The sequence below is a fragment of the Prosopis cineraria genome, unplaced genomic scaffold, assembly GCF_029017545.1.
Source record: "Prosopis cineraria cultivar Desert tree isolate PC_DT_omini unplaced genomic scaffold, ASM2901754v1 PC1, whole genome shotgun sequence".
In the NCBI taxonomy this organism is placed as follows: Eukaryota; Viridiplantae; Streptophyta; class Magnoliopsida; order Fabales; family Fabaceae; genus Prosopis; species Prosopis cineraria.
Window position 1 is genome coordinate 58,836,857 of NW_026555332.1, and position 15,361 is coordinate 58,852,217.

At 33.7% G+C, this 15,361-nt stretch overlaps 1 protein-coding gene across 1 annotated transcript; it reads left to right on the forward strand.

Annotated features, from left to right (window-relative positions):
* The first annotated feature begins 11,212 nt into the window (after positions 1–11,212).
* Positions 11,213–12,090, forward strand: LOC129288085 (pathogenesis-related protein PR-4-like). The gene has a single exon (XM_054924442.1). It carries the CDS (start codon positions 11,248–11,250, stop codon positions 11,857–11,859), a length of 612 nt encoding a protein of 203 aa, XP_054780417.1. The 5' UTR covers positions 11,213–11,247; the 3' UTR covers positions 11,860–12,090.
* Positions 12,091–15,361: the final 3,271 nt, after the last annotated feature.

Consider the following 15,361-nt stretch of genomic DNA (forward strand, 5'->3'; position numbering starts at 1 on the left):
GCTCAAGTAGAACAGTGTATAAGAAAGGGCTGTCAAGCTTTTATGATTTTCTTCTCAATCAAGGCAGAGATTGAAGAAGGTGTAGATTAGATTCCAGTAGTGAGAGAATTCCCTGACGTCTTTCCTACTGAAGTGATCGGTTTGCCTCCAGAACGAGAGGTTGAGTTCTCGATTGAACTCGTACCTGGTACGGGGCCTATTTCTAAGGCACCCTATAGGATGTCTCCATCGGAGTTAGCTGAGTTGAAGAGACAAATTGAAGAGTTGTTAGAGAAGGGGTTTATCAGACCGAGTGTATCGCCATGGGGGTCACCGGTACTGTTTGTGAAAAAGAAAGATGGAAGCCTTAGATTGTGTATTGATTATAGACAATTGAATAAGGTAACCATCAAGAACAAGTACCCCTTACCTCGAATTGATGATTTGTTAGACCAATTAGTCAATTCAGCGGTGTTTTCTAAGATTGATCTAAGATCAGGGTATCATCAATTGAGGGTTAGAGCAGAGGATATCCCTAAAACTGCTTTTAGGACTAGATATGGGCACTATGAGTTCCTAGTGATGCCGTTTGGGTTAACAAATGCCCCAGCTGTCTTCATGGATTATATGAATCGAATCTTCAGGCCTTATCTCGATGAATTTGTTGTAGTCTTTATTGATGACATACTTATTTATTCTCGAGATGAGGTGGACCATGCTAGACATCTTAAAATTGTTTTGGAGATATTAAGAGAGCACAAGCTCTATGCCAAGTTGAGCAAATGTGATTTTTGGCTTAAAGAAGTTAAATTCTTAGGCCATGTTGTTTCAGAAGAAGGGGTAGCGGTGGACCCTAGTAAGATAGATGCAGTGATGAAATGGGAACAACCTCGAAGTGTGACAGAGATTAGGAGCTTCTTGGGTCTTGCAGGCTACTATCGTCGTTTCATTAAGGGTTTTTCACAAATTGCAATGCCCTTGACTAAGTTGACCAGGAAAGATGCTCCATTTATTTGGACGAACGAGTGTGAAGTTGCCTTCCAGGAGCTAAAAAAGAGGTTGACCACCACACCGGTGCTCACCTTACCTGTTCCAACTTCTCCTTATACCTTGTATACTGATGCTTTTAAGAAAGGTTTAGGTTGTGTATTGATGCAGGAGGATCGAGTAATTGCTTATGCCTCTCGACAATTGAGACCTCATGAGAAAAATTACCCTACTAATGACTTGGAGCTTGCTGCTGTGGTATTTGCCTTGAAGATTTGGAGGCACTATCTTTATGGTTCTTCTTTTGAAGTCTTCAGTGATCATAAAAGTTTAAAATATTTGTTTGATCAAAAGGAGCTCAACATGAGACAGCGCAGATGGATTGAGTTTTTGAAGGATTATGACTTTGAGTTGAAGTATCATCCAGGGAAAGCTAACGTAGTCGCCGATGCTCTGAGCAGGAAGCTTGTACATACTGCTCACATGATGGTCAGAGAACATGAATTATGGAGTAGTTTCCATGCAGTAAATGTAGAAGTAGTCAAAAATCGTTTGGCTGCTCTACACATTACTGAATTTGAGAATAATTTTTGGGAAGAAATTAGAATTGCGCAACAGAAGGATGATCATTTGAATAAGATTAGGGTAGAGATTGGGGCTGGAAAGGCTGAACATTTTGATGTGATCGATGATGATGTCGTAAGATATAAAGGTAGAGTGTGCGTGCCTAATGATGCTCGATTGAAAAATATCTTACTTGAGGAGGCTCATCAAAGTAAATATACCATTCACCCAGGAGCAACTAAGATGTATCATGACTTAAGACGTGGTTGGTGGTGGCCAAGGATGAAGAGAGATGTAACTGAACATGTAACTCGTTGTTTGACTTGTCAGAAAGTCAAAATTGAGCATCAGAAACCAGCCGGGATGCTACAGTCTCTTGATATTCCAGAGTGGAAATGGGACAGCATTTCTATGGACTTCATTACAGGATTGCCTAGAACATCTTCTGGTCATGACACTATATGGGTAATCGTAGATCGACTCACCAAATCAGCTCATTTTCTTGCTACTAATATCAAGTATTCTCTCGAAAAATTAACTGAAATCTACATAAGAGAAGTGGTGAGATTGCATGGAGTGCCGACAAATATTGTATCTGATCGTGATCCGAGGTTCACATCAAACTTTTGGAAGTCATTACAGGAAGCCATGGGTACTCGTCTGAGTTTTAGCACAGCTTACCACCCCCAGACCGATGGGCAAACGGAACGAACCATACAAACTCTTGAAGACATGTTAAGAGCGTGTGCCATTGAGCTTAGAGGTAATTGGGATAGTCACTTGCCATTAGCTGAATTTGCCTACAATAATAGTTTTCATTCTAGCATTCAGATGGCACCTTATGAGGCATTATATGGAAGAAAATGTAGATCGCCACTGTGTTGGACAGAATTAAGTGAGAGAACTGTTTTGGGGCCGGACATTGTTGATGAGACTACCCAAAAGATTGCTTTAATCAAGCAAAAATTACTCACAGCTCAAAGTAGACAAAAGAGTTATGCGGATAAGAGGAGAAGACCGCTTGAGTTTGAAGTAGGTGACCATGTATTTTTGAAAATCTCTCCAGTAACTGGTGTTGGAAGAGCTATTAAGGCTAAGAAGTTGACACCAAGGTTTATGGGGCCTTTTGAGATCTTAAAACGAGTTGGACCAGTAGCGTACCAAGTAGCATTACCACCCCAAATTGCTGGAATACACAACGTATTCCATGTGTCACAACTGAAAAAGTATCAACCAGATCCTTCCCATATAATTGAACCCGAGGAAATTGAACTCAGGGAGAATTTGACATTCAAAGCTGAACCAGAAAGGATTGTGGATTACAAGGACAAGCAATTAAGAAACAAGACCATTAGATTGGTTAAAGTAATTTGGAAGGGCACGACTCCAGGTGATGCTACGTGGGAGACCGAGGACAGTATGCGACGTGATTATCCTCGTCTTTTTGATTAAGTGAGTAGTTAATAGTTACTAATTTTAAATTTTGAGGACAAAATTTCTAAAAGGAGGGGAGAATTGTAATATCCCAATATAAATTTTAATAGTTAATTTGGGTTAATAGAAAATTTAAAAAAAATAAATAAAAAAATAAATAATTTAAAAAAAATAAAAAAATAAAAAAAAATAATAATAAAATAATATTATTAAATTATTATTATAATAATAAAAAAAAGAAAGGAAGAAGAAGAAGAAAACGAATTTGCTTCGTCCGCCGCCTCAACAGTAACAATAATAAAATAATAATAAAAAAAAAGAAGAAGAAGTGAGAGAAAATAATTAAAAAAAATGTGGGACCCACTGAATTTTTATAAAAACTCACCTGTTCCTTCATTTCTTCATTCCTTCTTTCGTGCGTGAGCTTCGGCAGAGAGAGCATCTGTGAGCCAAATTCACCGGTGCTGGGTTTTAAGGTAAGAGTTTTTAATAGGATATTTAGGGTGTGATTTTAAGCTTTTCAAGACTAAGTAAGTGTTCTAAAATTTTTTCTTAGTCATCCTTTTTCTTTAGTTTCTGAGTTTGTAGTGGTAGAAAATTTAAGATCTGGAAGAGGGATGAATTTATGTTGAATAAATATGGTTTTTGAGGTTGTTAGTAGTATAATAAATATTCTAGAGTATAAATTTATTGGTGATCTTTGAATTTGTGGCTTATGGATCAAATTCTAGACTAGATCTGAAAATATATGTTGATTTATTGAGGTTTAGATGATTATTTGGGATGAGAAATGAATTATTATGGCTATAGGATTATGATTCTAAGCTAGAGACTTAATTTTTATTTTTGAGTATTTTAGGTACGAATTTATGAAATAAAAAGAAAATTTTGATAATAGAAATTAGTTTAGAAGTTGATTTTTAGATTATTAATGTTTATTGATAATTAAAAGAGGAGTTAAAAATTATACTTAATAGTATTAACTATAGATTTGTATTAAGATTGAGATTAGGAATTATGTTATATTTTTAATTCTATTATTAGAATTATTTTATTAGTTTCAAAAATTGAAACTAATATTTATAAATAATATGTTATTTGTAGATTGTATTACTGGTGAAGATTGTGGTGAGAGAGAAATTTTAAGGAATAATTTATTGAAAAAAAGCCACAAGGTAACCATGCTTTTAATTTGTGATTTGTGTTACTTCATGTTAATTGGGTGATTATTGAGAAAATTATAAATTTTGTAATATTATATAATTGTGCAATATTATTATGAATTTATTTGATTATTGTGGGAGGTGTTGGGAGACTTGTTATTGTTGTTATATTTATGTGCCACGTGGTACGCCCCTATTGGAGCTCAATAGGTGGTTTGTAAGGGCTCGGGCTAATCTACCTTTGGCCGGGTAATTTAGCACCGAGTGAGGGCTACGGCTCGAGGTTAATGGAGGGATATAAGGATGGTTGTTTGTGTGTATTGTAATATTTCTTATATTTGTTGGAATTATATTATTTTTAATTCTCACTTAGTAAGCACACACTTAACTGTTTGTATACACTATCATAAATTGGCTTTGGTTACTGGGACTTTTGAGTCTCATTATGTGGTTAACAATTTTCAGGAGAAGAGCCACGAGTGACACGTGGAGGAGTCCCAGAGGCTTAGTGGTATAGATCCACTGTCTCTTTTGGGTATTTAATTTATGATTTATAATGTGTTATATTGCCAATATTAGGACTTTTTTATGTTTATTGTCAATTATATGAATATATAAATGTAATCATGCCTTTCAAACTATTTCTATTTTTGGTACAATTTGGATGACTGTAATTTTAATATTTGGTTTACTTTGGATTGGTTAAAATGGCATGATTATAAGGCCAAATAACTGGCTTGTGTTGAAAATTGACTAAATTGCTTATTTTACTTGTTGGGAGTATAAGGATGGACAAATGTGATTTAGTTTACTTGTTGGGAGTATAAGGATGGACAAATGTGATTTAGCCTAATGGCATGTGGGAGGTAAAAATTTATCTGAAATGTTATAGTGTGTGAGTTGAAGCCAATTATAAAATATTTTATATCGAAATTATTGATATAAAAATGTGTTGGGTGGCTGTAACCCAACTATGGTTGAGTTAAATTATTTAAAAAAAAAAATTTGGTGTGTTACAAATCAAATAAAAATTATAATGATTAAATGATTAATTTTTTATTCAAAACAAGTAATATCAAGATTTAATTAAAAACGTAATTTTCATCTGACCCAAACTCGCGGCATCGCTATCATATTATATACCACCAAATTCATGATGATGATCCCTGGATAGCCAGAGTTTTTAACGTCATGGTGGTCATTGAATTGGTTATTAAGATTAAGACATCAAATATTCCCTGTATTAAATGGAACTGGGATAAATCAAATGGTAGCAATTAAATTATCAATAAATATATTCATTGTTCGTGGTTGAACTGCCAGAGATGTTGAGTCTCAATAGATAATAAAAAAAATTTCGAGTTCTCTTACCACAATTCGCTTGGATGTAAAAAGATAGAAGGCTTTGATAGAACAAGTGTGTAATTTGATTGAAGTGCAAAAGTTACAAATTTAAAACTAAGAACTAAAAAAGGGTTAATGAATGTAAAATATGCAAGTTTTGATCGAGTGTTGATTAGCTTTCTTTGTTATTCTTTTTTCTATTTATAGTGTTAAATAACAAAAGCTTTTTCTTTGAGACTTAGTACGTTTTACTGAGGAATCAGGAATCCTGTGAAACTTATTGCACGGTCTCTTCATATTAATAACCAATCCGTTTCACCAAACTATTTGGGCGTAGATTTCGACATTACTTAAAATCGTGTCCTCATGCCAACGGCCTGATATTTGAAGCTAACGGGATTTCAGCATGTTTATTTATTGTAGACTTTATTGAGCTTCGAGGTCAGCTTCTTTGGTTTATATTGAGCCTAACGTTTCGATTACTCAACTCAACTAGACTAGTGACCTATATGAGTGACGTTTCATATTTGACTCAAACACTTATAGTTTAGATCGAGTCATAAAAAAATAAAAGGATAAAGGGGCAAAAATACCCACAAAGTATTCAGCCACGAGCACCCAGTATCCTAAAGTGAGAAAAGGGACAAAAATACCCATAACATTATATGGATGGATGCAAAAGCAATCAAATTATTAACTTTGACCTAACGCTGTTAACTTTAACCATTAAATGCTGACCATGCATGTCATGTGTCAATATTTATTGACGTGGACTAATAAAGGAGCAAAAATACCTATAAAATTATCGACCAGGAGCAAAAACACCCATGAAGTCGTGAGTCAGGAGCAAAAATATTCATAATGTTATTAGAGTTGGTGTAAAAGTATCAATCCATTTGGTCCCTTAAATGTTGACCATTTAGTTGACACCTAAATAAAAATTGACTATTTTTTTATTGATATGGATAAAAAAAATTCCTAAATAAATTTTCTGGAGGTTAATCGATCATTATATGAATATTATGTAAGAAATGTTATTTTGATTAAATATTAAATTAAATTATTTTTTTTACAACAGTGGCAAAAACCATTTGAAAATTTTGAACTTACCATAAATAAAATTGCTTAAGGTTGTGACAATGTTCTTAAGATATATGTGCTCAGTCTTGATTTTTAATTTTGTACAACCTATCTCACTATATTGAATTCAGGCTTTACAAACAAAAAAAAATGAGTAGAGAGGGAGAAAGGAAGGGGCGAGATACACAGAGATGAAAAGAAACTATATGACATTAATTTTGATGGATTAGTCACTATTGCACCTACTAGAATAACATGATGGGCACTTGTATGACAATCGATCAATATATGTAAAAATTTATCTGAGAATATTTTTTGTCTACATCAGTAAAAAATAATCAATTTCTGCCTAGATGTTAGCTAAACAGTTAACATTTAAGAAATTAAATGGATTGGTATTTTTGCACTAACTCTAATAATATTATGGATATTTTTACTTCTAATCTATGATTTTGTAGGTATTTTTACTCATGGCTAATGACTTCAGGGGCATTTTTGCTTCTTTATTAGTTCACGTCAGTAAAAATTGACATGTGGCATGCACAGTCAATATTTAACGGTCAAAGTTAATGACGTTAGGTTAAAGTTAACAGTTTAATTATTTTTGCACTCATTCATATAACATTATGAATATTTTTATCCTTTTTTTCACTTTAAAATATTAGGTGCCTGCAGTTGATTAATTTGTAAGTATTTTTGACCTTTTGTCCAAGATAAAAATATTATTAATAAAATTTAAAACTGAACATTGAAATTAAAAAGAAAATAAACATTGACCTACGCTGCATGATCGCAAATTGAATTCAAACTGGATAGTCAATGATTCTGCGTGGTGGTTGCACTATGTACTGGTCTGACTTTATTTATTGGGTTAAAAAATTAATTTTATTTATAAAACATTTATTAATTTTTAATATTTTCTATACATTTTTATTTTTATTAAATATTTTAAATAAAAATATTAATAATAAAATTTAAAATATTTATTAAAAATAATTTAAAAATTTATTAATTTTTAAGATAAAGTTAAGGAGATTTAAAATTTTTTAATTTTGATAAAATATATTAAAAATAATTTATAAATATGATTCGAGAAAATACGATGATCAATGGAGGTAGAGGGTGAAAGTACTCTCCACGTGGCGAGAGATTGTGAGGATCCACATAAACGTATTGATTGAAAGTTTCCTCTCGCTGTGCACCAAAAAATAGTTTCCTCGTGCTCCACCGCAAGTTTGATGCACGGGCAAGCTTCACTTCTGCGCTGTGCTGGACACACAGGTAACGAAGGAATGGCAGGGTTTTCACAAAGGAATTTAAGTGTCGACATAGTTTTTAATTTGTCAAAAAATTATTTATTACAAATTTATTTAATAAAAATTAATTATTATAATAAAACTTATGTTTGAATATGTTTTTTTTAAATTAATTTGATAAATTAAAAATTGTTTGAATTATATTAATAAAATGTACTTTTGAATGTATAATTGTCAAATAGCACATTAACTTATAATAATTTATAATTTTTATTATATAAATATAATATATTTAAAATATTTTAAAAATATAAAAAATATTTTAAAAAACATAAACTTTGATCTATAATGCTAAAAATTTGATCTTTAATTATTTATACTTTTTATATTTACAATTTTAAAACATGTGATAAAAATTTATAATTTTTAGTATACATTGATGTTAAAAATTAACATAATTAATTATTTAATTTATAATTCTAAAAATTTGATGTCTAATTATTATTATTTAAATGATAATTATATTTTTAATAAATTAATTATTTTTTAAATAAAAGAATAAAAGGTCAAACTTATGATAACATGTTCAAATAACATTTCACTTTTTAAAAGTTATATCATTTCACCTCCATCAAATCCACCAAACTTAGGGTAGTATGTGTTTTATTTTTAATTTACTAAAAATTTATTTAGCAAAAATTAATTTAGTGAAAGTCAATGATTGTAACAAAATTTATATTTGGCTATATTTTTTTAAAAATTAGTTTAATAAACTAAAAGTTATTTGAATAGTATAAGATGAAAGGTATATTTAAAAGTAATAAAATTGTATACATGATATAAAATTTGAAATTTTTAAATTATAGGAAAAATATATTTACATATCTTTATAGCTTGTTTTAATTTTCAATTAATTCCCTACAGTTTATCTTGGTCTCTATAACTTCAAAAGTAATTTTTTTTGAGAAAATCAATAATTCATTATTGATTTAAACCTACAGGAATTAATATATTTAATGGATCAAACTATAAAACTTTAACCCAAACAAAATAAATTGTGGGAACTTAAATTAAAATAGAAAAAACTACAAGAATCAATAGATTAATTTTTCCTAAAATTATAAAATATAAAATGAATAATATAAAATATTTTTAATGATTATTTTTTTATTTATATATAAATAATTCAAAAAAATTCAACTTTGAATCGTCCCCTTAATTTGTCACAACTCTTGTGAGACTCACAAGGAAATAATATTTCATTATTTCTTCATGGCTTTTGGTCTATTTTTGTTCTCATTATTTTATTAAATCATCATCATCATTATTAGTGTCATTATTTAATTTTTACTTTACCCCTCTCCCCTTTCATCATGCACAAGTAAGGAGGCTTTTGGAACCTGCTTTTAAAAAACTCCTCCAAATCAATTTAAAAATATTGACTTTCAACTATATTTTTAATGTGCTTTTCCAGATATGTGCTTTTATCCACCAAAAAAAAAAATCAATCAAACAATTTTTAACTTTTTAAAAGTGTAAATTTACTTTTTAAGTATGAAACTAAGAGTATCTAAGTGAGAGTCGGATTCTCTTATTTGAGAGAAGCCTCCTCTGCCTCTCCTTTGAGGTCAAAGTTTAATCTGAACCGTCCAGATTTAATTATTTTTTTATATTTTTAAAATAAAAATATATAAAAATTATAAAATTTTTTAATAAATATGTTTATCAATTTAACAGTCCAGATTTAATATAGATTATCTAAATTTAATATTAAATTTTTTTATAAATTTATTATTCTATTCAAAATATATTTACACTGTCCAAAATATATCTAAAAAGTCAATTTAAATTTTTTATATTAAATTTAAATTATCTATATTAAATCTAGACTGTTAGATTGATAAGTATATTTATTAATTTTTATATATATATTTTATTTTAAAAATAAAAATGATAAATCTAAACTATCCAAAAATTTAAACAGTTCAGATTTAACCTATACCTCAAAGGAGAGGCAAATGAGATTTCTCTCAAAAGAGAGGAGCTAAGTCCATCCAAATAAATCTTTAAGATATTTTTAAAATGTATTTTTATCTTTTTATTTTTTTACAAATAATATCTTACATTCTAAATGTGAGAAAGGATTTTTTAAAAGTTAACAGTGGGTTATCCAAACATAGCTTAAGAAGTTAATTAAGGTGGTTCAATCAGGGCTTTTGAAAAGTCAAGTAAAGTCTGCACAGGGAAGCGAGCAGGAGAATTAAAACTGCTCATGGTAATGATATTGAGCTATATATCACCTATAGAAGGAAGTGGATTAAGCTTAACGTAGGGGAGCTCTATATCTTGAGTTCGTCGCATTGGATCAGCAGAAAGCCTATGCTTGGTAAGCAGGGTTCAGATCCGTGGTTCTTGAGACACACTGACTTCATGGACGTTACGTTTTCTCAACATGCTTAAGCTTCTGGAGACTAATTACAGACGAGCTCGTGCATCAAATTGAGATAATCAACACGCGTCAATGTAAAACCTCTTAGGGATCAACTAACTTGCCGTGTTCCCATTTTTAAACACATTCAGAGTCCTAAAATCATTTAGGATCATGTAATAGAAAAGATATGGTGAAAAGTGGGAGAGAGAAGCAACCAACCAGAGGTCAAGAGGAATCTAGCAGTGTCTTCTTCCATACAGCAGCTTGCGGAGGGGTATTGTAAGAGACCATAATGGTAATCGGATTGTTGTGGCCGATTCTCTCACAACCTGGCTGTTGTAATTAAAGCGAATGGAGATGAACATGCAGTGTTGAGAGGTCTTATTTTGACGTGGGATTGCAGATTGCAGTTATTGGTTCTTAATCAGTTCCAAAATATGTTGGAGTACTCTTGGAAGGCGCATGTCTCTCATATATATCAAGAGGAAACAACAGTGTTTCAGATGCTGTGGGCCTGTGGCGAAATATGGACCTGTATGGTTCAGCCACTTTTGAAAAGGCTCCGACTCGCTTATGGCCCTTTAAGCAGAACGAGTCTCTGGATCTCAAAATCTTAGGATTCAATTTTGGGCTTTTCCCTTTCGTGTGTGTGTATTTTAAAAGGCATTATCTTATCCATGTAACATAATATAATTCTCTGTAAATCTAACGGCCCCCAGATTTCATTGATGTCATTTGTCGGGTTGCTATTGATGAAGCTTGAAACGAGCAGGTTCAAAGAAGGAGGGTCCCACTTCCACAGCCGCCGCCGCCGCCCCCCGGGGACAGGGATAGCCGCCACGACCTTGCTTTTCAGCCGTCGCATGCAGAAAGTCTGGGACTCCTCAGGCATCCAACGATGATGGTGCATGGGACCACAAGGCGTAGCGGGCACGGGGTCATAGGGAGTGAGTAGTATATTACACGGGGGTGCAGGCAATGGGCTCCGGAGAACGAATTGAACAAGGCAATGGAGAAACTGGTGGGGTGGCTCGTGATCGGGGCTCTAGTGGTGAGTGTGAGAGGCGAACAATGTGGGAGGCAAGCAGGGGGTGCGCTGTGCCCAGGCAACCTGTGCTGCAGCCAATTCGGGTGGTGCGGGACTACCGACGAGTACTGCGGCCAAAATTGCCAGAGCAACTGCAAAGGCAGCGATCCCACCGGAGCCAGCGCTTCGAACGTGCGCGCCACCTATCATTACTACCAGCCGGAGCTCCACAACTATGACCTCATCGCCGTCAGTGCTTTCTGCGCCACTTGGGATGCCTCCAAGCCTTACTCCTGGCGTAGCAAGTATGGGTGGACCGCCTTCTGTGGCCCCGCCGGCCCCCGCGGCCAAGCTGCCTGCGGCAAATGCCTTAGGGTCACCAATACAAGGACCAGAGCTCAGGTGACGGTCAGGATCGTCGACCAGTGCAGCAACGGAGGCTTGGATTTGGACGTGGGGGTTTTCAACCGATTGGACACCGATGGCTGGGGTCACCAGCAAGGCCATCTTATCGTCGATTACCAATTCGTCAACTGTGGCAATGAGTTGGACGACTCCTTCCACCACCCTCTACTTTCCATCCTCCAACCCTGAGCTACCTATTCCCTGCCTTCCTAATAAGTGGCCAGCGCGCTCTTCCATTTCCTATACCTCGGCGGCCGGATCAATTATTAGTTATCTTCTCAATGTATGGATTTTGTTATCCGCTAGCAGTAATTCAATTGTGTGCGTGTTGAATTTGAGGCGTCTTCTCATTCCTTCAATTTTATACTTTGTCATTCAAAATACACATTAATTCCAAACTGTTTCAGTAATGTTATATCATCCAGGATCAACGAATCATTCACTCTCACGCCAATATCTGATTATCATAATTCGGTCGCTGTCAATGTTCAGTTGAATTTTGACCAGATACCCGGGCTTAAAGAATTCAAAGCTAGATCCTCATCCCCCCACATGTTCATTGTAAATTTTGAAATTTTACATTCAAAGCTAATTTGATTCATGTTAATTGAGCACTGACGCCAAGACCAATCCGAAAACCAGCCACGATCAGCCGGCCGCCTAATTTGCTGGCCGCCTTGTGCCATGAGGGGACTGAGTGAGCTGGAGCTGTCACCCTCTCTTAATTTGACTAATTAGCTCTAGACCTCATCACGATACGCATGCCATGTCATTTTATTATCTAGTGTAACTGTGTAAGACTTGCGTAACTTTTATGCTTCTTTACACACACACATTTATATGTTCAACGCTTATCCGTTAATTGGAAAGTAGGTTGTTAAAGAGCAAATGCCAATATGCGAACTTGAACCTATCATACTTGTAAGGTAAAAAAAAAAAAAAAATGTCATGCGTGTCTAGATAGCGAAAGCGGCCACGGAGAAATGGCTCTATCGATCGGATAATTGTCTTCGCCACCAAGATGGCGCACGTAATCTTTTGTCCCGTATAAATAAATTCCTAACTACATCTCAGGGCTCAAACTTTTAATTTTTTTTCCATTTCAGTGCGCTAGATTAACCTGTGAATGAGAACCTAATACTACAAGTAATACACGAGAAAAGTCAAACTAATAACCATATATACGCTGACAGCACTTAACTACATGAATTTCTAAAAGTGTAGCATTGTATATACCAAGCAGCTGGGATTGTAGTCGGGGTCTATAGCAGGGATCACATCGATACCCAGATCCCACCTTGACTGGACCCTGCTTCTGTGAGTTACTAGAAGTAGAAATGACGTGATGTTTAAACTGTTAAAATCATGTAAAAGATGTTGTTGGCTTTATATTAGAAAGAAAGACGACGATGGTAAAAAATTTCGTGCAGAGCTGGTCAGTAAAATCTCCAATGCCTTTTCTTCTTCCAAGTAAATTAAAATTGTAAATTTGAATTGTCAGAATTTGAAGATCTTATCTATCAACTTTATAAGATTTTTTTTTTCCAACCCTTATGTAATTTCAATGAAAAATTTAACGATGAGACGTATCTAAAATATAATATCCTTCCGCAACATATGCTTCGATTGGGAAATAAATATTTAGATGAAGAAGACGACTTGGTATTTGGTCCACATCAACGCTAGCTATATCACTGCATTGTTGCGGAGAATTCGGATTAAAAGTCTAAATTATTTTATTCTTACTTTTATTGTCCACATAGAAGTTGGAAAACTCTTGAGTCTTCTGCATCAGGTGATCATCCAATAAAATTCCAAATATTAATGAGTAATAAACAAGGCCACGAAATTTCATTTCAAATAATATCCACCGTTATTATTCTCCCATACCTCATTTGAATAAAACTGGGGCACTTAGTAATTTTTTTTTTTTTTGTGTGTGGCAATCGTACAAACGTGGGTGGAGTATTTTAATCCACCTATATTTATCTGTATAATTAGTTATTGACAATAAACAAACCCTGGATGCGTTTATAGATTGTCACCCCATCTCAATCAGCAGCTTCGTTAATTATTACACTGTGCGTCGTTTTTGTAGATTTTACTGTTGAACTGAATATCTTTTTTTGGCGTGTTTTTCCCGGCGGCATTAGGGACATCAGCTTCTGTGTTTAACAACATTTCCATAACAACGCTCTGTTTTTTCTTTTTCTTTTGATAAAAGGATGACAATGCCCTGATAATCGTAGGTTAATTACCCCTGAACATTGGGAATGTAAGGTTCATGATACAGAGCATGCTCTGTGAGAGAGAGAGAGAGAGAGAGAGAGAGAGAGAGAGAGAGAGAGATTCCACTAGTTCTTCATCTTTAGAAGTCCCCGACAAGTGACAAAAGCAAGAGGTGGCGAGAGATGAAAAAGTTCCCTCGACTTGTTTATAGACATAGCCTGCGCGCGCGCATTTGAGCCCCTGACCGGCCCCGGAAAGCATAGCGACGATTGTAGTGATATCAACTAAATCAGCAAAGCAAAGCAAGTTATTATTTGGTTTTCTTCTTGTTTGTGTCAATAAAATTCCAAGTATGTTAAAGACACAAATACAAAAGTTTCCAAACTCTCTTACCTCATTTTGTTCAAATGCAAAGATGCAATAAATAATGAGAAGTAGCTTAATTGATTAACGGTGTAAAGTTACCTAAAATTATAAAATTACAAATAAAATTGAAAAAAAAAAACTGAAACCTAAGTGCAGAGTGTATAAAAAATAATTGAGTAATGAAGTGTCTGGGTTGTGTTGTTATTCATTGTTACTTTCTTTTTTTCTCTAAAACTCTATTTATAATGCTCATCAAAGGTCATTGTGTTTGCAAAATTAGGAAGTTGAATGTTTTGTGTCGAGATATCTATTCCTATTAGGCCTAGGCTTACAAATTTTGGGATATGTCTAAGTAATGGCTTCCACATCTAAATAATGGTCTTCTTGACTTGGTCACTCTCAGTATTAAGGGTCATGTTTCCTCTAGGACTCAATGCTTATTTAGTTTGAAAGGTATATTCCAAAATGAACCAAGTTCTAGTTTATTAAATATTTTATCAAGCCTAACTCTATACTTTCTATTATTTTGGGCTTTTATTTGAATGCATACATTTTTAGGCCCAAATATTTCCTTTGATCTCGCAAGTGACCCATGGGTGAAAGAATGCGAAATCCACTTCCAAGACTGATGATTGAGTAAGGCCCAAGGCCTAACACCCGGCCCTGTTGATGGTTGATTCAATTTTCTTCTGGCATAATTATAATCCCAATATGAACAGGGGACATGATAATGCATGCTTGTGTTATAAAGTCAAGCAATAAAATTTGTGAGGGAAAGTGTATATTTCGTAACCTGCTGGTTGATTAAGATGTGGAGAGAGAAAGGATGTGTGATCCCGTCACTTAGAAGTCACACTACTGTAGAATTAGTTAAATAAGATACTCTATACTTATCATTTATTTGAGATAAGTATCAAATATAAAAGGTGGATAATACTTGATGGTTGTTTGATAATAATCATTAAATATATATTTTATTTTATTTTTTGTTGAAAGTATACATATGTATATATATGATGCTTGTTTATTAGCAATGATCAAATATATGCTAAATATATTTGGCATTTATTTATAAAAAAGCATCAAATGAATAATA